The sequence below is a fragment of the Tenebrio molitor genome, chromosome 2 (assembly GCF_963966145.1).
Source record: "Tenebrio molitor chromosome 2, icTenMoli1.1, whole genome shotgun sequence".
Classification (NCBI taxonomy): Eukaryota; Metazoa; Arthropoda; class Insecta; order Coleoptera; family Tenebrionidae; genus Tenebrio; species Tenebrio molitor.
The window spans coordinates 28,055,080-28,081,475 of record NC_091047.1 but is presented as its reverse complement, the minus strand read 5'-3'; the positions used below and the strand labels follow the sequence as shown (position 1 = coordinate 28,081,475).

Below are 26,396 nucleotides of genomic sequence, written 5' to 3'. Positions count from 1 at the left end.
CCTAAATAGGTGGCAGCATGTCATGGGTCATTCTATAGTAAGCCGTAACGGTCACTTGAAATCCCAGCCTTAACTTAATTTCACTTCTGTAAACGGGCCCTAAATGAAATAACTAAGTATAACTAATGAATAATGTATAAAATAAAGATTTGCTTACTCGCCTATGAAACGATTTTAATCTAACTACATTTAATAAAGAAACAGAACAAACAGCAGTAATAAAAAAAAAACAAACGAAAGTGAAGCCATTTTATTCATCAAATGCAATACGAAGGGAAGAAAAACATTCAATTTTTACGATTCCTGTTTAAAAAAGTTTTCAGATTCCAAGAAACTTTATTTAGAAAAGTTGTTGTAATTGATGAGTATTGTTACCAGTTAAAATAAATGCATTTTTTTTGTTACACCCTGTATTTTGCTAGACAAATTTCCGAATCAACAATTCAAACAAAAATGGAGTTTTCTTTATCTAAAAGTACAATTATTAAATACACAGTTAACAAACTTGGAATCAGATTCGGAATAACATCATAAAATGGATTAAAAATTAGTTTATATTCACCATAGTACTTTTCCTGCAACAATTTAGCTGTGGTACAGGGTGGGGCATCATATACGCGCACGCGAGAAATCGCGACTTCTAATTAAATAAAATTGTCGACATTTTTCACTTACCTGGCTATTGGTAAGGTACATTTCATAATTTTTTGATAATTTTTCACTTACAAACAAAGCCAAAAAAAAAAATTGTAAATTTCAACCAAAAAGTCAAATTCTGATTTTTATACTGACCTACCCAGATTCATTTCCTATAATTATTTACAATGGAAACTGTCATTATGGCAAAACCTCAAAACAGCCATCTACTAGTGTTGTTGGCAAATTATAGCATTTGGGCGATAAATCACGCGTCTGGTTTGCGTTTAAATAAAAAAGCGAATTATTTAGCAAACCAAGTCAAAATTTCTAACTGTGCCACTAGGGTTTGATGCGCTAGCAGATACAGATTTATTTAGTGTAAAAACTTTATAGGTAAATTAACAATTAATTTCAGAAAACTAATAAAACTCTTACGGCCTTATTTATTAACAAAAAAAAATAATTAAAAAGTCTCAAATATACCTTATCAATAATTAGTTAGGTATATCGGGTGTGTCAAAAAGGTCGGATACACTTTTTAGCACATATTTACTATTCATAGATACCGAAAAAAAAAATGGTACTATTTTTTTTATGGTATATGGCCTCTTTAACAGTTACAGAAAAAAGACTTGAAACTTTGTTATTCCTTTGTTAGATCATTTAAGTGTGGTAAAGTACCGCTTAAGGTATAAGATTATATGGCAGCACTAAAATTATCCCAATAATGGAAACCAATATTGGCGGTAAGATGGTTGTCTCGGCTCGTGCAGCTGCATCCCTTTTCCTTCGTTCAGGGCAGGGATTAAAAATTTGTGATAGAACATGTTTTTGCTGTTCATTGTAAATTTTGTTATTGTAACGAAATTCCCTTTAGTACTTTGTGTCTTGAAAACAGTAAAACTGGCTACACGTTGTCTGCACAAAAAAATTTCCTTCAAATTACTCTGAACTACCCCCCAGCTATGCTTAAAAGTTTATCCGACCTTTTTGACACACCCGATATAAAATTTTGACAATTTTATAAGTCGCGATTTCTCGCGTGCGCGTATACGATGCGCCACTCTGTATTCCAAATTGTTTTCACGTTCTTCGCGTGTTCGCCGTTCATTTTGCGCATGTTTACTGCCCAACTTTTTAAAATATTTGCTAATTCTTGCTTCGAAGTATCTTTTCCAAATTTATAATTCATAGTTACACAAAATGTGGTAAACTGCTTCCAAATGGATTTTTGCGAATTAACAGTATTTGTGGGTTTTTGATGATTAACTAACTAGTCAATATCACTGCTGGAGTCGTTTCCAAAACGATTTTTTAAATCCATTTCGAAAAACGTCAAAATAATTTTCTGTTGGCTGCATTTAAACTTCGAAAGTTATGTGAATCAGTCTGTATAATACATGGTTAAAAAGTTATGCCGAGATTTTCTGTCACCAAAATTTTATATTGCATTACTTAAGAAGTTTTTCAAATTGTACTTTTCAAAGTTTTGCTTTTGATGAGCCCATTAGTGAGGAGAGTTGGCAACAGTTCAAAGAAAAGAAAATTATAGGTCGTTATGTATCTTTGATAGAAGCTGCATCATTGGTATAGATTAAGGGAATTTTTTAAAGGAAATTGTTCGTCGACATCTACGTCCAAGGTCACTGCTGTGCTGTCTCTAAAAATTGCATGTTGCCAACTTCATAAGAAAATCACAGCCTACTCTCATTCCGAATTTATTTGAAGGCACGGTAGAAGTGGATGAAATCAGTTGCGTACCCTCGGATAGTACAACCACAAAAAATCACATCCCTAAACAAGGTTTTGACATTTCTGACAGTGATTTGTACCAGACCATCAAAACTGATACACCAACTGGCAATTATTCATTCATAAAATTGAATAAGTATTTTTTACTCAATAATAAAACTTAAAAAGGTTTTTACAATACACCACCTTCTACTAAGGAGTTTTAGGAATATTATTTGTATAAGCAGACGCGAGGTAGATGGCAGTATTCAAAATTAGCTGGGGTTTGGGAGTTGTCCATTGCTTCACATAATTACCTATTTGCTCGTTATTACTTGGTAGCAATATCCGTAATGATGAAATTCAGCTTGAATGCCGGTTAACTACCGGCTCAATGATGGGTCTGAATAATAATACGGAGGTCTAATTCCTATGAGAGCATACTTCATTCGAATAGTGAGGTTAAGCTATATCTGGTGTAGCCAATGTTTGGATGGATGACCGCTGGGGAAACTGTATTCCATTGTAATTTCAATATTAGAAATGGGCGTATTAAAAAATAAAGGTTTATAAAAATATGCGTAATGAACTGATGATAAATAAATTCGGCCTGGATACCGTTTTATAATGTAAGCAAACAGTGTAATCTATATAATTATAAGGTGATCAAAAAGAAAAAAAGAAAGAATGCTATCTCATTTTTTGTTTTTGTTTTATCGAAACCTTTGTCTTGGTTTGAGTCGTACCGGTAATTATATTTCCTATGCGCAGCCCTTTCATTAGTTGCCTACCTCCCGAAAAATCCATTATTAATTGATTAATTATTAATGATTAATGCTTTATTTTCAATGATAAAACCTATTTTACCACTTATTTTGGGATAATTGTTGCTTACAATTACAGTACCTAAACGTTTCTAAACTTTGCAAAAGAAAGTAGAAAAGTTGTTTTCTAGGTTAATAACAGCACATTGTTGACGTTTCTTTGACATTTCAGTGAAAATCTCCTTACCAGTGGCGTCATGTTTGGCAATAAACCTGGTAAATTACTCATTTTTGCGAATGTAAAATGTTGCTTTTATTTATTTTATAAATTTTCCCCATTATCAGATAATAATAATAAAATGCACAATTATAGTTCCAACGTCTAAGATTCATGAGGTATGATTTATTATAAAGTAGCGTTTGAGGCCACAAATTGTCTACGCCCATGCATTGAACGCTTATTTGCATAGAATTCCGCTACGACATGACCGATAATTTGCAACGCTTGCTCTGATTTGATTTCTTTTTGGTTACATGGTATAATTTAATATTGTCATTGCAGTAAATAATTGAATATTGTTATTACTTTTATTATTATTAATGAAAAATTATTAATTTCACTCAAGGTAATAACGATCTTTTTGTTCGCTATAACAATGATGTATTAAAAAAAAGAATATTCAGAATAGCCGTTGGCAATTGTAAATAAGTTGATTGCAACCGCAAAGCAAAATTACAATCCGAACAATTCATGAAACGTTAATTGTGTTTTTGCAATGTTGGAACATTGTATCTGACAACCGTATCGACTGACATAACTATAATTTATCAAAGAGCTGCTCTGAAAAGCTCCTCGCTTATTATTGGTTCTACCTAATGAAAGACACAAAACAAAAATGTCTTTGAAGTTGAACGAATATTTTATCGTACTTAGTTAAAATAGAACGCAGCTGTAAACCTGTCTTAACAAGCTCCCATCCTCCATCAGCCTCGGTTCAGATTTAATTAAATCTCCTGAAAAGTATAGCTAATTCAGCTGCGTTAATTATCTCCGGTTAGCTGAATTAAATAAAAGGGCAAACACACCAAGGAGTATAATTCATCAATCAGTCAAACAAACTGAAAAAAAAAAATCAAACCGTCATTTTAGAGAACCGAATGAACAATGGTGGTTCGGTGCTGTTCAAATGGAAACAAATTAGACGTAGAAATTTGCATTTCACGTTTCAGATCACAAATAAATAATGCGTAAATTGTGTAATTGCAGCAAATTTAATGTATGCTATCACAAACCCATCAACCGCGTCGATTTAATGCAAATAAACCGTCGACCGATAAATTTTCGCATCGTTCGTTGGTGATAACGTGACTTTCCTCACGACATACGCGTGTCCTAGTATCGAATTTTCCTCAAAAATGAAATACTGAAAGCTTCCACTGAAATGTTTGCAGAGCTTTAGATCGCAAAGGTCTGACAAGCGGGATTCTATCACGTGTAAGCTTTACGAATTGTTGACATGTGCAGGTTTGCTTTTTCAAAGTTTCAAAACGGATCATATCAACGTACCTATTCGAGTTTCCTTCTTGGCTATCGATTTTGTTAAATCCCCATGTTGCAGGTTTATGTTTTCATGGACAAGTTTATTTTTAGGAAAAAGATCGACACCGATAATTTCTTACCTGGGGGTGCTCGTTAAAACTGTACGAGAACGTTGACTCGACAGATAAATGGACAGAGAGAGCAGTAATTTCAGTTTACTTGCAAATTCGTGTTTAATGTGCGTGATCGGGGGTATGAAAAAGATTGTGGAAAAAATGAATGTAAGCCGATTAACGAATTGGTCAAATATAAGAGATTTATGTTGTGCTGATGTCTACAAATCTGCTTGATACAGATTTATTTACAGCGGATAATTTATGTATTTCATGTGCAAACATGCTGTTCGTGACAGATTCGATTTATTAAAATGGCGAACAACAAATGCGAAATGCAAACGTGTCTCGTGGAAATGTTCCGGCTTATCCTGAATCAACAAGAAGAAATAGATATGTTAAAAAGATATTAATGGTACAGGGATTTTGGTTAGGTTTTGATAGAACGTAGAAAGTATTAAAATATAGAGTTAAATGAAATGTAAATACTAAACATAAAAAAGCATAACAGAGAAAAATTTACATTAAACTAAGAGATGATAATAAACATTCTACTAAAAATGGTAATTTAAAAATTAGTGTAAACTAATGTTAAGCACCGAAACTGGAACAGAAAAATTTAATGAAAGTTATTTTCCCAAGTGAAAATTCGAGAATTGACATTAAGAGCATGATCTGCATAAATAACTATTATGCAACTAGTGAATACGAGAAGGAAAATTTGCCGCTCGAGCGAAGTGAGTGCGCAATCCACCGAGTGAAAAAAGATACTTTACTAACGAGTTGCATACAACATTTTTTTGGCGCCCGTAAGTTTGGATAATTTTTTCGCCACTCAAAATTTGAAAATTTTCTCCTGTGTGAACCCGTGGACCTTGGCCCACTCATGCCAGAAAAATCCCAATTTACATACGAACTCGTTAAAAAAACTACTAATTATGAATGAAAAATTTTATAATTGCGTTAAAAAATGACATACTCCGGTACTTTTTTTAACGCAAAATGCGTGCAAAAATGAACCGCTGTGGCACTTTTTTAACGCTTCTTGACCGATTCAAAAATCACATATTTATTGAACGCAAACGAATGAAAAAACTTGCACTTTTTTTGACGGACGTTAAAAAATAACTATTTTCGCACGCATTTTAGTGTCAAAAACAGGGAATAATATGATTCAGGTATAATAAAAAATTAATTAAATCACAAGTCTGTGAAAAAATAGAAATGAACCGTGAAATCAATTGTTTAGTTAAAAAATTAATTTTTGAAAAAAAATGCATTCAAGAAACAAAATTGGAATACAAAAATACTTCTTAGTTGTATAATAGTCACGTGAAAAAGGCATAACGGCTGACACGATTTTGTCCGTTGTTGTAATTAAATGTAAAAAAGATTCAAAGAAGTTGGATAAGTTCACAAAAAAAAAACAATGGGAGCGAATAAATCTTTCTAAAGATTTTAAATTTCGGCGGCACACGGAATTTTTGTTTTCACATGCTAAATTTTATAACTTTTCAAGTTTATTGCTTCAATAAAACTAAACCCAGAAGGGGATCATAAAGTCCGCCGGGTTTTTATTATTTTTAAAGCATTAACTCGGTTCGTCAGTCTCGACGCAAAAACAATGAAAGCTGAGCAAGAATAATTACAATAGGCAAACATCCCGACTGCAAATAACGACCAATAAAAGCCTGTAACGGGGATCAAATAAATCACGGTAAAGAAATATTTTCCCGTCAAAGAAACTTAATCTTAACTTGTTTGTTTTCATAAAAAAAAATAAACACCGTAGATACAAACAAAGATGAGATACATTTCTTGTTGTATCTGCTTCGACGGAGCGTTTTATTAAAAAACTTTCCGTTAAGAACGTCAACAATAATAATTATTGGGATGCTTTGGAGAGTTTTTAATGGAATCCGACCGAATCTGAAACTTCTTTCAGGTCCACGCCGCCATACAGCAGCCGGGTTTCATTCGAGTGAAAAGAGGATATAAGCCCCTGAAAGTGGAGAATCTCGTGAGGAACATACAGCCGCACAGAGATCCCACTGATCCTTATTTTCCATTCCAATGGTATCTCAAGAATACCGGTCAGAACGGCGGAAAAGCCAAATTGGACCTGAACGTGGAGGCGGCTTGGGCTCAGGGAGTGACGGGGAAGAATATCACGACGGCGATTATGGATGATGGTGAGTTATTTTTCGTTTTGTTGTTCTGCCGTAACTTGAGATATTGTTCCTGTCATGTTTAACACGAAAATAGTATCGAGTAGAAGCAAATATGTGTGTACATGTGGTCAAGGTTGGATGGCGTCTCACCGATTTATCTCAAAATATGGACGATGTAATTAATTCTTGAAAGGTTAAATTAACGAGGGATAATTACAAACTTACGGACCTTGTTAATCATTCTATTATTTTTTCTGACCAAAATGTAAACAATTTTTTACAAATATGAAATACATATTATTCTACGAAAGGACAAATCTTATAAAAATGATGTTGTGTTTCACCCGTTTGTAATAATTTCTATAATCGGTGGTTGAACATCAAAATTTCCAGATCTTAACTTAACTAAGAGAAAATTAGCAGAAATTACTTCCTTGAAAATTTATCTTGGTGGTTTTATAACGAATTGGGCAATTACATATTGATATTTTTTGTTAATTGTATTCTACACGATAAACCGTACAGTACCTTATCATTACCATTTTTATTGTACATTCAGTTACAATAATAACTAGATACTTCTTTCAATATTTTCCTTACTGTTCAAGTTTTAACATAAATTTCTTTTATTAACTTTAAAAAAACATTAATTTCAACGTGGAAACGCTGCAAGCATTCGGGGCACTTTTCCAGATTCCGCAATATTATCGGAAATTTTTGTATTATAAAACAAAAATGTTTATGTAATTATGTTATTAATATAGATATTTCATTTTCTTAATTTCAAAATAATGAAAATGAGTAAACAGAAAATAAATGATTAAATCTTGTATAAATTCAATTTTAAAGCTTGTCAAGTATTTTTTATTAAACATAAATGGAAAAAAAAGTAAAATGAATAAACTCTTCTGTAAGCGACCGTATAGAAATTCTACTTTTTCTGTTTTGCGTTTGTAACAGAGCTGTTACGATACCAAAAACAGTATCGTAACAGCTGAAAGCGGTTCTGTAATAGCGATTGTACTATTTACGGTTAGCAATTATCATGTTGGTACTGCCAGACTCCTCTGCAAAGTCTAGAAGATTCTGGCAGCGTCAGCCAATACGCGCGAATATCGCAAAGTTGACAAGTGTTTCAATTGTTTTTTGTCAACCATCATGAATTTATTCCATTCGTTCTTTATAAAACTCGCACTCCGCGACCCGTTTTATAACTTGGACTCATGAAATAAACACTTCCTTATGAAACTTGTTTTTTAATATATGTACTATTATGTAATTAACTTCGCAGAATATTATCCACTTATACAGGGTATTCACGAATGATAATCAGCCCGACAGAATTGAAAAGGCAACTCACAATATATTTGCAAAGTTAACGTGGATACCTAATGTTTTTTGGTCTAAAAATGGCTTTCTGGTAGAGTAGGTCTGAGATATGGAGGAAATCTGCGCTGACAAAATATTGCAGTGGCGTGGCAAAACCGGTCTCAGCTCACAGCAGAGAATAGCGGTCACAGTAACAGCTGATTTTTAAATCTGTTAAACATCCCTATTTTACGAAAGATGGACTCGTCCGACTGTTTTCCGTCTACGCGCACCCCCACCAATTGTCATATCTCAGACCGGACTTACTCTACTAAAATGGGTCAAAATTACACTCTTTTTTTTATGTTTTTATACATACATTCGATGGACCGCAGAACTTTAGGAAACTATTTTTTTTTCTGTACTAGTAATTGAGTGGTATAGTGAACCCAGAACTCGGTTTACGTTTTATGATAGGCAATACTAATAGTGAGGGGATTAGTATTTGACACCTCCTAGTGAGAAGAGGAGTACTTCGTCCAAGACAGACTACCTGGTACCGTCTGCCCTCTTTCTAAATCCAGAGCCCCCTAGCTAAAAAACGACCCCTAAAGATCTGTTTATTTACGTCCATTACCTGTTTCTTTGTTTAAGCTGTTTAACTTCGTAACGATATTGCCTATCATAAAACTTTAGAGTTCTGGGATCACTATAGGTACATTTTTATATTTTTTGCGTAACCACAGTACTATCTATTTCCTAGTTCGTTACCTGTTGTCGTTAAAGAGTGAAGTACAATTTTTGGGAATAACAAAGTCAGAAATTGTTGATATTTATCAAAATGGTTAAAAAAGGTTATTAAATAAAACATTTTGATTGTTGTTTGAATCATAACAAAATAAATCAGAAATTTAGAGCATTTATGGTGAAATTCAATTAACCATTTGGCGTCCGAAAAAGAGATACTTTTTATCCGCTCAGGAGTACGTAAAATTACCCCTGTTTCATTAAGAGTGCCTAAAAACAATTTTTGTAAATTTGACGGCCGTTTCGGCGGCAATCATCAAAAAAACGATAAAAACCCGGCTTCGCAAAAAGGGTGTTTGATGTCGTAAAAATGTTATCAGTGTTTATGGTTATTACTAAAATACGATGTTGATATTTGTTAGAATCTCCTATTCCATATTTGCAGTTCATCGTAATTTTTAGCTATTAGACCCAATGTGAACGATAAAAAGATAAGCCGTATTAGATGAAGTACCGTGCGATCGAAAATAAAAAAAAATCGAGATGGCCCTGATTAATACACTTCAGTTGGCAGCACGTAAAAATTTAATTCAAATGTCTTCAGATGTCATTAATAATAACAACGTGTTCAAAAACAGACCTGGCACAATTCCCGAATTAATGCAAGTAATTACTGATAACAGCAATTTAGTTGATATCCCGACTTTGCGAAGGTCATTTGAAAACATGAAGCGAAGTAGCATTATGTTTGGAAGCTGAAGGCAGACATTTCCAACATTTACTCTAGTTCGTAAATACGATTGTAGCTCCTCATGATTCTTTTACAACCGACAGGTCACACATAACGCACACCTTTATGAAAATCAAGATTTCAAAGTTTTCAAAATCACTAACCTAACTTTCAAGACTGACATCTGATAATTGAAATTTTAACACGAACTGCCAACTGAAATTTTTGGTCACAGGCAACTCTAATTTTTTTTTCGATCTCTCTGAAGAAAAAAATATTGGAATGGTCAAGTCTTTAGACCTAATTGCAAATGTAAGGCATTAGTTTTCAGTGAAGTTTTATGCCACCGGACGGCAATGCTAAATCATATAAAACTTGACAGTTTTCAAGTAGGTTTTTCTCTAATTTTATTTCACGTTCCATGAAACATCAGAAAGCACGAGTCAGACTCCGCGTACTTGTCTTTTCGCTACATTTATTTTATACTTCCGTAATTATAAGCAACATAAACGAACACCCAAACAACAACAAAAAATCTCCAAGTTGCGCATTTTGCCCGCACTTTGAAATCACTCGTCTGTCGATCACTAATTGCAGTTTCAGAAATAGACTAATTGATAATAAATGGAGAGGACTCGAACGATGTAGATGAGAACGATTCTGTTCGACAATCGAGATTGCGATTATCTCTCGATAAAGCCAACTGTTGTTCGGTTTATTTGCATTATTTAAGAGTGCTCGCGGTAAGATGATCATGTCGTGAAATATTTCAATCACGACTAGACCACGAACAAATTGGATGTGCTTTTCGACGAGATCGGCTTCTTTAACAATTTGCACGCAAACATTTTCGTCCGGGTTGGATTGATTCGAGCAAATCGATATATCTCGGATAAACATTTATCTACACGGCTTGTTGGGCTGTAAAGTACACCTACAACGTTATCCTTGAAAAGCGAACGGGTAATTAGGAGGGCGGTAACCCCGAGCTGATGCATTATTTAGTCGTAAATTAATACAAGAATAAATTATTTGACATTATTCCGGCCCGGATTTCAGGCACCTACTTATTTTAGATAAGAGAAAAATGTTCCGCAATACTGAAAGCAATAAGTTTTTCATTAATCTAAAATTATTCAGGAAACTTTTTTCCACTTTTTAAATTGGTTCATTTTCTCTCAGAACTTTGTAGTGGATTTCTTGCTGTACAGAATAGGTATTTTCACTGTTATTATTTTTATCAGTGAATTAGTTTTTGAGTGTCAGTTTGTTAAAAATTAGGAATTTAAGCTCTATGGAAATAAAAGAGTTTCCAGAGCAAAAATACCCATAAGTAAATTGTAAAAAATTACCTTTCTAGAGAGATCAGACGAATATATTAATGAGAACCAATCTCCTGTGAGTACTGGAATAACACTGTCAGGGCGAGTTAATAATGGATGTTAATTTAGGATGGCAACTGTAAGCTTTAGCTTATGCTTTAGAATGTAAGATGTAATCGTCCTGGTTTCTTCTATTTACGCTCTCGAAGAGATTCAACAGCATGTTTAATTTAATTTGAAATGTCAAATATTACTTGTCAAGCCTCAGGTCGAGCCGTCAACAACCGGAAGTTACTCCAATTTTACCATTTAAAAATAAAATTCAGTATTTCCAACTCAAACAGTCCTTCTTGATCACCTTGTAGTTTTTCAGGGGGGATTTTTTATTACCAACTTAGTGCACGCTTGGTGGTTTGTGATTGGTTAGGAATAACCTGTAGCCTGTAATCTGCAGATATTGATGAATTTTACCAGCACTGGTATAAGTTAATATCGTACAGATCGTTTTATAAACGAATATGTTAAATGTCAAACTTAAACCTAAGCAAATTGTTGTTAAAATTAAATTTTTCCTTACGTTATTTTAGTATCTCTAAAACATTTTCGAACCCTCTACTATGCATATTTTAAAACTTGCTTTCTTTCGTAATGTTATTCCGAATACGGCATCGAGAAACCATATTTTGCAAGTAAGTTACGACGAAAAGTTCCAACTTTACTTTTAGCGTAGTTTTCTCTTACCCTTGACATTCAAAATTGGTGGTTCCCTATCGGTCAACTGCGATTCCATCTTTTTATTATTCCATACATTTTTCATGTAACACATTTTCAATTTGAAAGTGACTGATAACTTTTCCTTTGTCTTTCACGCAATCAAGACAATGATATGTCATCCCCTTTAATATTCGATTTTCCAGCAGCAACATATGTATACAGGGTGTCTCAAAATTCGTGAATTCCGAATTCAGAGCGTGGTAGGGAAGGACCCAGTGGAGCTCGAAAAATACTTAGAAAAAAAAAATTCGCTCTTCCTGAAGAAGATATAAGCACTTTAATTGTGTTCAGTACATAGTAGCCTTCATATCCACAGTGACAAAATACTATTCTAGCTACGTTGCCGTTCCATTTTTAAGAAAAATTTACAATAATTTAAGATTTTTTTACTCCAAAGTAAAGCTATTTTTCAAAAAATAGTTTTACATTTTATTTTCCACAATCATCTACACCATAAATAACAATAAATACTGAACTTTTCAGCCTGTATTTGAAGAACCTTCAGACCAATGTATCTTTGTGGGGGGAGTCCCGATTTTTTTTAAATTTCCATATTTGGACTACTGAAGTGTCCCCTACAACGCTCTGAATTTAGAATTCGCGAATTTTGAGACACCCTGTATATTTAACACTTATTACTACTGATTTTTGTCAAAACTGTGACATTTTAACAATTTTTAAAGTGCTACGTAATAACTATTATTGTTTTAAATTGAAATTCATATTTAACTTTTTGGTACCAATTTTTTAAATATTAAATATTTAAGACTGACAATATTTTTTTCCCTACCGGTTAGAAATGTAGGCTGTGGATACCTCATTTGAGGTGAGAAAATTCAACTTTCTCGCTAAGGTAAGAAAGTTAATCATGAAATGTTTATGGTAAAACTGTACCAAAATACAAATGTCAAAAGTGTCAAAAGTGAAATAAGTTATTGATAAATGAAAACCAATTCAATAAAGCAAGTTGTAAAGTCGAGATTCTACACTGAAATTAAAGTTTAAGATATATAAATAAATGTTAAATAGATTACTTTACCCTGTTTATATCAAATTTTCGAACAAACGTCAAATTTTCAAATGCGATGACAGGTTAATTAAACAAATAACCCGGCCTACTATTCAATTCTCAAAATTTTCGTTTTAATCAGGAATATAACCATCTTTTTTTGACTTTTTTCAAGGAAGTTGTGCCGGTAGGGAAAAAAATAGTATTCAAACCTTGTTAAGAAAGTGCCCTTGCAGACCTTGGGCACTTACAAACCTCGCCTGCGGCTCGGTTTATAATCTTTGCCTGCGGTCTGCAAGAAAGCACTTTCTTACCTTGGTTTGAAATATACTATTACTGCTACTTCACTGCTTATTCATTAAAAACATTTTTTATGTTTTTATTGAAGCTACGAGTATAAGCTCTGAATAAAATAAAATTATACATATGGCTACAGATTTTAATTTAACATTTAATGCAATATTAAACTAAAATCTTTCTAACCACCACCAGCTAATATTAGAGTTTTTCTAACAATCTTTAAAACTGTTGACAACGATATCAACGTCAAACTAACTAACACCAAACTATTCTTGTTTGTCTTTCTATGTTTAATTATGCTGTAACTCAAACTTACAAATTTCCTTGTTTGTCATCGGCACGCAGTAAAGCTCGATGATTTGCTGATAATATAATTTTGAAGTTTTGAAAATGTTCATTAAATCTGTTGCAAAATGTTGATTAAATTTCAGTGGAGAGAATCACCGTTAAAATAATTATCCTGCGGTTTGCCATCACGACACGGAAACTCGACGAAAATTTATTTTTTTAATTAAACTTTTACTCTTAAAATTGCTTTGTCGGTGTTATGATGAAGTACCTACTGCTCCCAGGACGAGTTTTATTATTATAATCTTTCCGTGGTTTGATACATAAATACTCATTTTAAGTACAAAGATACAGTTATAATTTACATCATAAATTTATATTAAAATTGAGTTTTAATTAAATAAATAAACTACAGTTTAATTAGAATATCAGCCAGGAGTAATAATGAATCATTCTTGCGTAAAATGCAGGATTTTGTTATAAAAAATTAAATTTAATTAATCATAAAACGATATAATTGCACATAATAATGAAATCACAATTGATTTAAGAAAAATATAAAAATTACTTTTTAACACAAACTCCTTAGTACGTATCTAGAGAGTTTTGATTGCAAAATATGTTATGATAGCATTGAGAGCACACAGAAGTTTCTGTTTTTTTAACAAAGTTCATTGATTCATTGTTTGAGAAAACTTTACTATCAGTTTGACACATGAAGGAAGTTTCTTTCAGTTTTAAGAAAAAAAACTCCAAAAATAGTTTCACGATGGATCTATAGTTTGTCTCAATTCTAAATTTCCACCACCTGTTGAATTATGTTGGCAAAATAAAAATATTTCTAAATTGGGAATTCATGTAACCAAAGGTGGCAATATAATTATTTTATAAACATGATTCGAAAACATTAAAATTAGTTCATAAGTTTATTTTGCTTTTAGAATTTGATTTTCTACCTACTTACTTGCTGCATTTTAGAAAAGGTTTTCGTTCTTTTCCTTTATTCTAAAATTTTGAGTTGTAAAAACGGAAATTGACAGATAACCTAACAAATACAATCTGACGCATTTTTCACCAAACAGTGTTGCCGGTTGTATTTCCAACGTAGAATGCACTGTTGGTGGAAATTTAGAATTGAGACAGACTTTATTATAATAGATATTTTGGTGTCACAATAAGTCATTCATAAAAGCATAAAGTATAACAAATATTTTTACTTTGTTGAAATACGTATCAATTTTAATGTCATAAATTTAATACACATTTTTAATTTTATTTTTAGCATCTGATAAAGGTGTCACGACAGGCGTGTTATTATTCAATAAGAAATGTCAATCATCGATAATGAATAAGATATTTTTAAAAATAAAATATTTATTTCGTGAAAAACACCGTCATACGAAATTGTGTTGGGATCACAAAGACTTTAACAATGTACGAGCTTTGAAGGATTTCTCGTCTTCAGTGATCCTTCTCTTGTAAGAAAGATGTCACGAACGAAAAAGGATCTGCCGGATACAAAAGCTAATCAATTCACATTCTGACGTTGAAATTTTTTGGCTTTCAGGCAAATAATACACGGTCAACAAGAAGTTTTGCAATTCAAATCATGTTTTCGAGCGTTTGATCGATGTCTCGTAATGAGGTAAAGCTGTCTGATCACACGTTGCAGGAATATTTACCTGGTGTCGATGTCAGCGTGAACCGACATTGAACGGCAATACACAAAATAACCTAATATGTATTTATATATCTCATTTTAAAAATTGAAAACATATTTTGGAGAAGTAATAGAAGCGCAAGGATATAAAATAATGATTTTTTAATTTCCGCTTGAGTTAAATTATATTTGACAACTTTGTTATTGTAGATTTAATGAAGTGAAATAAACGAATTGGATGCACAAAATTGCATGATAACACTAGTAATGATAGTAGTAAATCTCAAGGAATGATTTGCAAAAATGGTGGAGGCGCCGGGATAAAGTATAATTATAATTTATGTAATTGTACGAGTATGTTTGTCTAAATTATTCTCTTATAATTTTATTAAAAAACGGTGTATTATTTGCAGATTCCTATCTTCTAGGATGGCATTTTCCCAATTCTTTAAGCACATACAACCGAAATTAACTTATTTTTTGAATAAAAGAATGTTTTCTGTTAAAGTTTGCCACAACTTTTCACCGGATTAAATATCAAAACAGTTTTTTTTTATGACAATTCTTGAAAAAAGAGTTTATAATTTTATCTCAAAGTGTAAAATATCTCAATCCAAAAAAAAAAAATTAAACAAGTTTTTGTAAATTAATTACCAATTTCTTTTCTGTTAATTTTAAACATTGAACAGTAAAAAAAAAGGTTGCTTGTGTAACACTCTGTTGTAAATTATTTTGTGTAAAATCAGCGTAGGCATCAAAAGCGATAGCAATCTGTTGAAACAAATATAAGGACAATCAGCAAGAAATTCGTTCTTTGTTAAATTACGAAAATAAAATAAACGTTCCGCTATTCTCTCTACGACTTTTATTGTCAGATAAAAGTTTCCCCTTTCGCTTTGTCTAAATTACAAAGTTCTTATCTGCCCAAACTTTTAACCGGCATACAAAATATCCAAAACCTTTCCACTTGTAACTCTTGTAAGATACAAATGCAAGAAATATCAGAAAGAATATGTTTTAATCTCAAGTTAAAATATTTCCTTTGAAGCCAATTCGCTTATTTATTTGCTGTTGAACGCGTTGTGAAGGTTTTTTAGAACCAGATCTGTTAAAATAATGTAAGTAAAATAAAGCGAATAGAACAGTCTTCCGTTTAATGGAATCATTTCTCATTTCCAACAGAAAAAAAAAGGGTGCACAAAGTGCAGAGCTTTTGATTGCGATTTAATAATGGGCAAGCTTTGTTCTCGTTCTGCCAGAGCAGCATTAATATTTATTCAACATAAACAGCGAAATGACAAATTTTTTGAGCGTAGGCGAGAAATAATTTTCATATTTAAGCACGACAAGCGAGTGGTGAATAAACCCAATTTACTGTTATACCTCTGTGTCAGCAGATTTTCCAATTTTCCACCAAACTAATACCAAGTTTGGAGTCCAAGCATTCTATTTACAGCATTTATTTTAAAAACTAAACGAGCTGTGTACACAGTGTGCGTGACTCGACACAGTACAAAAATAAACAAAATAATTATTATTTGTTCAAATCACGCTTGAAATGTTTTCCTTGATTATTCGTTATCCACAATTTTATACCACATGATAAACAGCTGTAATTTTGATTTTTCTATATTTCCAATAACTCAGATTATATTCAAATTAGTTTACGTCTTTCTTCCATGAATGATTCTCTGAACACCCGACAGTCTCGACAAATCTCCCAAAGTTTAGAATAAGATAAAGTATCCTCGGGCACAATCCTTTGAGGCCGTTATTTTCAACCCGATTTTCCCAGTTTTATGGTTTGTAAACTCGTATCAGCGACACAAATCCCATTGAAGTAACCACCGTTTTAATATAACCGAGAAAAATGAAAACTCCTCAAACATAATTTTCACGAGTCATAAACCGAAAATCAACAATTTTTCACTTCACATAAATTTCTGATTAAAACCAGCCAATGTCGTTACTACGTGACCATATTTTTTCACTAAATCTGTGTAGGTAGTTGCGTCACTGTTGCTCTTATTTAAACAAGCCAATGAATACAAGAGATAAGTGTCCACCCACGCGCGTCAATGTGCGTAAGGCAACTCATACGCAAGAGTAAATTCCTGTAATATCCATCGTCATTTACAACCAATGATTAAATGTGATAGATAATCTATCTCAAATCTAAACTATACCCTAATTATGACGCTGATTCAAATTATGCAATTATCAAATATATAATTTAAAAGGAAAGTTGGCGTTGAAGAATCGATTGTGAATGCATTACACGGATAACGGATCACGGATCAGCTGTTTAAATCTTACGCTTCTACACGAGTGGTGCGTTCTCATTCCACTCTCCAACGTCAACTTCGACGCCAAATTTAAAAAAAAAAAACACCCTTTACATACGTTACACGAAAGTTATTGTTAAAATAGAGGATACAAGAGCGGTTTATTAATAATTAAGAAGGCAATTAAGATACAGCCAAGGTACAATGTTTGCTTGGGGAAAATAGCCAATGCACTTAAGGGGTCATTCACGAAACTCGGTAAGGCTCGATAAGACATTGCAAATTCAACTAATATTGTTGCAGCATTATACTCGTATTTACCATTTCGTTAACGATTTGCAAATTATTTGAGTTTCGTGAATCTGCTCCTCAGAAAACAAGTATTATTCAAAATAGACTTGGAATTAAGCAGTCATTATATCGGGGTGTTTTTTTTTATTAATTTCAGTTCGTAGTAGGCGTTGAAGAGTCGATTATGAACGCACCGTAAAAACCGTGTAAAACGTAAAATTTAAACAGCCGATTCGTAACCTGTTCACAATCGTTCACAATCGACTCTTCAACGCTTACTATGAAGTGAAATTTAAAAAAAAACACCCGATACAAGGTCATTATAAATAATTGTAGTCCAAGTTGGCGTAAAAAGTGAATAGAAAATTTATGTTTGCCGCTCCATATAAAAATAATTAAAATGATGTGAATAAATGAATACACGCCGTTCACACACATGAGTTAAATTGGTATTTTTAGATTCAAGCCTTAATTTAAAAAGAAATAAATAAAATCTTCATTCACTGCACTTTTCATCTAAAAAATGACAGTGACAGTGACAAAAATTGACAGTTCAAAGTGAAGCGGCAAAATCGACTACAGTCATTTATAATGACTCTGTGTTAATTGCAATATTTGCATACTTAATCGAAACTAAACGATGATTTGAACTTAACTTTTTATTAAAAGTGATTACACCTAAACTAAATAAACCATCAATATTATTTTATCTGCTATCAATACATAATGTCAAACTTTACGACATTCATTTGCATGTTGCACTTTGCACTAGCGCTGTAGAATGGAAGAAGTAAACTGACTACATTGTTGTTTATGAAACGTATGTATGAAACATTACATTTTTTGAGGGATCTTTACGTACACGATTACAGCGAGTATTGTAATCAAAACCGTAAGAAGTAGTTTTTACAGTTGCCTGCGTACATTTTTCCGATAATACTGTCTTTGTAGAACTAAATTATTACAAAAAAATGTATAAATGAAACTTCACAATATGAATTTATTATATAAATTTTCTACTGTCACTTTGAAACTTAACTAAGCACTAAGCAGCTCTCACCACGTTAAGTGTGCATTTTTACAATTATTTCCATAGAAGACTGTGGCGAAAGTGATAATGCAGCACTGTGAAGTATTTTTCTAGAAAGAGTGTAGCCACAGTCTAAAGATATACAGGTTGTATCCGAATTCGACCGACAAACTTTCAGGTCAGATTCTATGATCAAAAATAAGCACAAAACTTTTAATACATATCAGGTCAAAAATGCTTAGTTTGCGAAATAATAGACTAAAAACTTCTACCAGCAACAAAAGGAATCGGGTGTAATTTTTTTATGAAACGTACAAAAATAAAAAGAAGCTATGTACAATTTACAAGAATTGTCAAAATTTCGCCCCCTCGTTCAATGCACAGATAACCCCATAAAATCCAAGGAATTCAGTTTGTAATTGTTTTTACGTTTTTGTTGATTATCTCGCAAACTAAGCGCTTTTGACCCCATATGCATTACGAGTTTTATGCTTATCTTTGATCGTAGAATCTGTCCTGAAAGTTTGTCGGCCGAATTCGGATACACCCTGTATATTGGTGTAGCATACTCTATTAGGAGTGAAAGGACATAGAGAGAGTAGAAAGAAACGGTGTATAAAGACTTGCCATAGTAGTTCCATCTATTGATGAAATGTCTAATTTTTAATAGTACCCGTTAATTGACAGGAAACATAACCTTAAAAAAATGAATGAAAGTTAAAATTGTTTTTTCATTGTATTAACGTATTAATGATAACGTAGATAGGTAACTGAGGGTGATAGGACAAAAAGCATGGTGTTTTACTCGTATTGAAAAAGCACTTGACATACTCGTGTTGTTAGGGCACTCGACCTTCGGTCTTCTGTCACTATTTAAACACTCGCACGTAAAGTACACATTTTAACAATTGTCAAACATTACAATACAATGATTATTTGATGAGCGAAAAAATGTCAACTTTAGACACATAACAAAAGAAAAATAACTTTTTTAATAGTGATGCAAAAATAATTACATATTATACCTAGCTAGTGCTGAAACGACTTGAAAGTTTGTAGAACTAAATTCATTGACTTTTTGAAAATATCATTTAATAATGCAATAATTAAATATTAAAAACTAGAACAGAAATAATACATAAATGACAAGTTCTTTTCAATATTGTATTAATTTGATTTTTATTATCTAATTCGTTAGCTTTATTATTCTACTGTTCAGTTTTCCACATTAAAAATAAATATTTAGACCGCAGACAAGCTGCATTTTGAATCTTCAACTGTCTTGTCATATACATATTTTTATTTTGCATTTTAGAAAAATAGCAAGCTTAGTTTCTTCATTAATTTTGTACATAAAAAGTATATATTTAGTAAAATAAAACAACAATCTAATTATTGTAATGAATATAAACAGATTTTCTTTTCTAGGCAAAATTAGGTCATTTAGATTTGGTTAACCTGGTAAAGTTTGGGAATCAGATAATAAAAAATTAGTGATGCTACCGTAAAAAATTGATAATTATACAGGGTGTTTCTGAAATAGGTACATTAATTTTAACTGGTAATAGAACTCGTCAAAAGGAACAACTTTTCTATCTACCATTTTGCCGAAAAACGATGTTTAATTCCAAAAAAAAATTGGAGAGATTTTTCACTAAAATAGCCCTACGCCACTAAATACTGCAATGGCTAAATATGAAAAAAACATCCATTTTCATCCAGAAAACGTGTTTTAACGCAGAAATCGAAATTCAAATTAATCTACCCGTATAGCAAAAAATCCACTTCGTAAGAATCTGGTTATTTCACGTTTTTAGGTAGCTTGGTTTTGGAGATATGAACGGTTTTAGGAAAATGTTTCCTATTTTTTTAAGCCATTACGCAACGTTTTTCGCCAAAATGGCAGAGAGAAAAGTTGTTCCTTTTGATGAGTTCTATTACCAGTTAAAATTAATGCACTTATTTTAGAAACACCCTGTATATGAGAGAACAAAATAAGAAACTGCTAAAAACTGTCAAGAAATCTTTTTAGTCTTGACAATGACTGAAAAGACACCAAAGCACCAACTTAGAATCAGAGACAAACAGGTAACATCATGGATCATCATCAATTCTTTTCCAAGGAAACGTCACTTGATTTATAATTTGGAAGATTGTCAAACATGTTTCTCAAATTAAATGTTCAGCTTCCTTAAATCGTTTGTTACTTTGATTTACTTACTGGCGTGACAAAGACGCCTAAATACATTTAAGTAAAATGTAATTCAATTTATTGCCCATCTGCACCCGCTACAAACTGAACTTTTACAACTCAACAAAGCAACTCATGAGAGATCCCATAAATTCATTTGCCACCTGTCCCATTTTTCAAATGTCAGAAGAACTTTACTTTTCCATATTTCACTCTGAATTATTGTCTGCAAAAAATATAATACGCACAATAAGGCCGACGTGGGAACAAACATCCTTCTAAATTATTAAATTCATCATCAAACATCTCTCGACACAACTCTCAAACTCCGTCTTGTTAGACTCCGGGAAAACTCGAGTCAGGACAATAAGCCTCATCAGGACTAGTTTGGAAGTTAGTTCCAAGCCGCTCAAAAAAAATATTGGAAATATCTAGTTTCCCCAGTCGAGCGTAATAGGAATTTCCGTCGCTCAGGTACCAAGTTTGAACTTGATTCAATTTCGTGTCGTATAAAGTGATAAGCACGCCCCAGTTTCCTCGATAATGTAATTAATGAAAAAGTGATGTCGAGGGAAACCAGATCGAGCCGTTTAAAATTAGTCCCGAAAAAACGTTGCCTAAGAAATATAAATTGGAAAGTATGGTGTTACCCCTGAAATATATTCAGTTTCAGCTCGGATCCGAATCGATACGAACGAAAGTACGGTTTTAATTGGGAATAGAAATTTTTTTGCTCTTGGTAGCCAATAAAGAAAACAAAGGGAAAAGCGTCCAGGATTTTCATGCCAATTCTCAAGTAATGCAAAATGACTTACTCTCCCTTTAATTTTTCCGAGAACGTTTCATCGGCAAAAAGAGAATAAAATTAGAACAGGACGATACTTTTCCAGAGATACAACAGCACTACTTTGTCTTCGTCAAGAGTTCGAGATAAATAAAATTGTTCGCTTTGGATATCGTTTACGCAGAGTACAATACTAAAACGTAGCTGAAATGCGAAGTTACAATCAGAACACTTTTAATGAAAGTTCTGGAGTTGTTTTCTTCTTGTCTGAAACTTTCGAAATGGGGGTTATGAAAATTCCTCGATTGTCCAATATTGTTCTTTCAGTATTTATGGAAACGACATTGTTATTAAAACGAAATTTATTGTCTAGGAAAAATTGTTTTTGTCTTCATTTATGATTGTTTTAAATAAAAGATTTCGTTCATCTAAAGTGTTTTCGTTTTCAAAGGAAACATTAAATGTAAATACAACCTCAATTGGATAGATTGTTAGACAGAAAGAACAACTTGGTAAACAATCCACCCAGGGGTCGACCACTAACAGTGGCAATAATTAATCAGAGAGCTCAACCTCTTTAACTCCTTGTAAGAGTAGCTTGTAAGTGGCAAGTTCTGTAATCACAACAGTCTGAACATTCAAATTATTCTAAATTAATTTCAAACTGAATACCTATTAATTGAAAGTAGACTATTAACAACAATAATACAACAGTTTTCCACACCACTTGCTGAATGTCGTACGAATAGTTGGCTGCTTCGGAGGAAAAATATTATTTTTTTTCAAAAGAGGTAACAAAATTAAATTTAAAAAGGAACATGCCAACTTTTTTTTGGTCTCATGTTAAAACGTAGTAATAGTATATTATGTTATGAGGAACAAAAATGAAGTTTTATGTGCTGCGGCTGGTAGATTGGCTGCCGAACGCAGTGAGGCCAGTGACGTGGGAGATAGAATAGACGGAGCGTAAGATACACCGCTTTGATTCCCACCTGTATATTTTTGCCCTTACCAAGATGGCCACCGATTGTATTGCTGGTTGCTGTTGCGAAAGTTTTATAATGATGGGGATAACAAAATACAATAAAAAGATACATTAAATAAAAACGGACAAAAGCCAAATCAATTTATGGATGTTTAAAAAGTACAACCTTTGTTAAATAGTAGTTTATTTAACGAGTTTGTGTGTAAATTGGGGCTTTTTTGGCATGAGTGGGCCAGTTTAAAACACTCGTTTCACTCGCGTTTTAAAGACCCACGAGTGCCAAAAAAGGCCCAATTTACACACGAACGAGTTGAATACAACGTTTTTTGTTCGACGAGCCCCTTAAAGGCTCCAAATTGCTTAAAATCTTTAAAATTACCTTGACGTTTCGTTTTTGTGTTGAATTGTTTGTTAAAGTAATGAAGTCTAATTTTGGTATAACTAACAATTATTTGTTTGATTAATATAAAATATGGCTATCTATAGGAGAAAATAAGTTAGAGGGTAAAGTAGCAAAAACAACATTACAGAGCCTTGTAATGACATTAGGTATTTATAGAAGGGTTATTGTTCTTTTTTGCAATTTTTAACATAACACGTGCTAGACATCTTCAAAAAGTATGAGTTTTATAACTATATGAAAGCAAACAAATAGGTCCTTTTTGTTAATATAAAACATAAAACCAACAGGCAACAGATACGATACCTCTGCAACCCGTGCAACTGCCACATAAATGTTAGGCAAATACAGAACAGATTTGCTATTATTGCAGCATAACTTGCCCTTACTTATAATGTTGCATATAGCATGGCCTACTAAATCTGAACTGCGCTGCGCTTATTACGGCCGTAACAAAGCTCGGATTTTCAATGGAGCAATTGATTCCGCTAACCTCAAAAAATTCACCCTTAACCAACTCCATCTGTTAGCGAAATAGAAAAGAAAAATGTAATTTGAATTGAAATTATCCAATCACAATCACGTAACGTGTTTATTTTGTTAGGTTAACACTTTCTATTTTGTCATTTTGACGCGAAATAAATTTTCACGAATACGTTTCATGAACGTAAGAATACCTAATAATTACAATAATCAAATTATGAAACATAATATTTATATATAAAATGGAATTGCAAAATCTGAAAATGGATAGAGCACAGTAGAAAAATTAAAAGTAAAACTATCTATCTGCAGGAAGACAATACCTTTCTCGTAAGTTTATAATTTTAGAACCTTCCTACTTGTGTGGCAATATTAGCCAAGTCTTTTAAAAGCCCCACAAATTTACAGACCCCACGGTCTTGAAGCCAAACTAATCGTAACAAGGGTCCTGGAGTTGCTGTAGATAATAAAGAAGAAACATGTATTACAGTGAAATGTTTCATTTAGTTTTTTTTATAATTTTATCAATTTTGGATTTGGTTTGGAGGTTGCTGGGAATTTGAAAATAACTGTTGTTATTTTCTCCACATGCAACGCACTATTTTCCCATGTTAGTACTTCAACCTTGATGAAATTCAAGGAAATTTAAATTATTGTGGCAATTTAGTTGATTTGTAGTTTAATATCTTTAAAGAGATGGCGCTAGTTAAGGGTAGATTTTTTGAGGTTAGCCGAATCAATCATTCAGCTAGTTTGTTACGGCCGTAATAAGCGTAGCGCAGTTCAGATTTAGTAGGCCATGCATATAGGAATCAACGCTTTACATGGGATGCTCCGTCTATTCTATTTCCCACATCACTGAGTGAGGCAGACAAACCAGCCAAAGCACATAAAACCATTTTTGCTCCGAATAACATATACTATTTTTTCTTCAAACATTCATAACAAATTATTTAAGACATGTTAAGAAACCAGGTAGGAATTTCAAATGATTTAGCTAGTTTATTTTGCTGCCGCTCATCAGCGGAGATAATAACTTTATCTGCCGCTCGTCAGCTCGTTAGATGCCATGACAATGAAGTGACACTTATCACTGCATTATCAATGCAGCAGGATAATGTCATAATTTACGGACGTTTGAAGAAAAAAATATTTAATTCATCTTTAAAATTGTCTCATGTAAAAAGTTAATACACATACAGACTGATTCACGTAGCCCGTTCATTAGAAACTTTCTGATTTCCCCAAATCATATTAATATGAAGATTGGTAATTGACTATAATCGACTACTCCAAGTTTAAGTGAAATATTTTCAAAATGGTGGCACTTCCGGAAATACCGGAAATCGACGCCATCTTTATTTTTTTTAATGGAAAGGCCTCATTTTGACTTCACATTTCGATTCTACGTTAAATTTTGAGTTAAGAACGTCTTTTTGGCAACACTTATCTGTCATCGTTTTTGACCTATGTCAGCTTTTTTGCAAAAAAGCGAGGTTGCAGGGCTTCATTAACAAATTTATAACTCTTGAACCATCGGAAATAAATAATTGATTCTTTTTTAGTTGAATTCCTAAAGACCTGGCCGATCTTTTCCGCCATTAGTGAATTTTTTTAATGTTTCATACGCCTACTGAAATTTTTCAAAATTGCTAATCAAAAAATGTCAAAAACTTTATTTTTTTAAATGGCAACCACCATTTATGACACTAGATATAAATGTAAAATTTAATTCTAAGCCTACTTTTGTTAACATTGTGTATCCTATTCCCAGCCGCTTTGGCGTAATTTCGATTTTTTGAGTAAAATATTATTTTTTTTTATCAAACAATTGTTTTATTTGAATTTTTATTCAAAAATCACATGCAATAAACAGTAGATAACAACGAAATAATAAAAAACAATCAAATTAACAAAAAAATATTTTCAATGAAATCATTTACATTAAAATATTTTTTTGTTAATTGGCTTATTTTTTATTGTATTGTTGTTATTTAATATTTATAGCAATGCTATTTTTGAATAAAAATTCAAATAAAACAATTGCTTATAAAAAAAATTACTTTATTAAAAAATTGAAATTACCCCTAAACGGCTGCAAATAAGCATACGTAATGTTAATAAAAGTAGCCTTAAAATTTAATTTTACATTTATATCTAGTATCAGAAACGGTAGTTGCCATTTAAAAAAATGAAGTTTTCGACATTGTTTGATTTTCAATTTTAAAAAATTGCAGTAGGCGTATGAAACATAAAAAAAATGTCGTTGATAACGCAAATAGCGGCCAAATCTTTGGCAAGTAAGTAAAGTAAAAATAAATTATTTATTTCTGATGGCTCAGGAATTATAAATTTTTTAATGAAGCCCTGCACCTTAACTTTTTTACAAAAAAGATGACATAGGTCAAAAAGGATGACAGATAAGTATTGACAAAAAGACGTACTAAACTCAAAAGTTAACGTAGAATCGAAATGTGAAGTCAAAATGGGGCCTTTTTGTTTAAAAAAACAAAGATGGCATCGATTTCCGGTATTTCCGGAAGTGCCGCCATTTTGAAAATATTTCATTTGAACTTGGAGTAGTCGATTATAGTCAACTACCAATTTTCATATTAATATGATTTTGGGAAATCAAAAAGTTTCTAACGAACGGGCTACGTGAATCAGCCTGTATACGATACTAATACACACTTGTTTACGAACAACTGTTTTGTTTGTTTGCATTTTTTAAATTTATTATTCGTTTAAAATTTAATTTAATTTCCTTTCTAGACTCTACATTTATTTTCTTCTTAAATAATACATTGTTTTGCTTTTCTTCCTTCTGTTTATTTTAATTTTCAATATTTAC

General features: G+C 32.3%; 1 protein-coding gene across 1 annotated transcript in view; it reads left to right on the top strand.

Moving 5' to 3' along the window:
• Nucleotides 1-26,396, top strand: part of amon (amontillado) — a 93,414-nt gene that overhangs the window by 38,535 nt on the left and 28,483 nt on the right. The window contains exon 3 of the mRNA XM_069037603.1: nt 6,733-6,979. Coding sequence (XP_068893704.1) covers nt 6,733-6,979 — 247 coding nt within the window. The remainder of the gene's footprint in view (nt 1-6,732; nt 6,980-26,396) is intronic.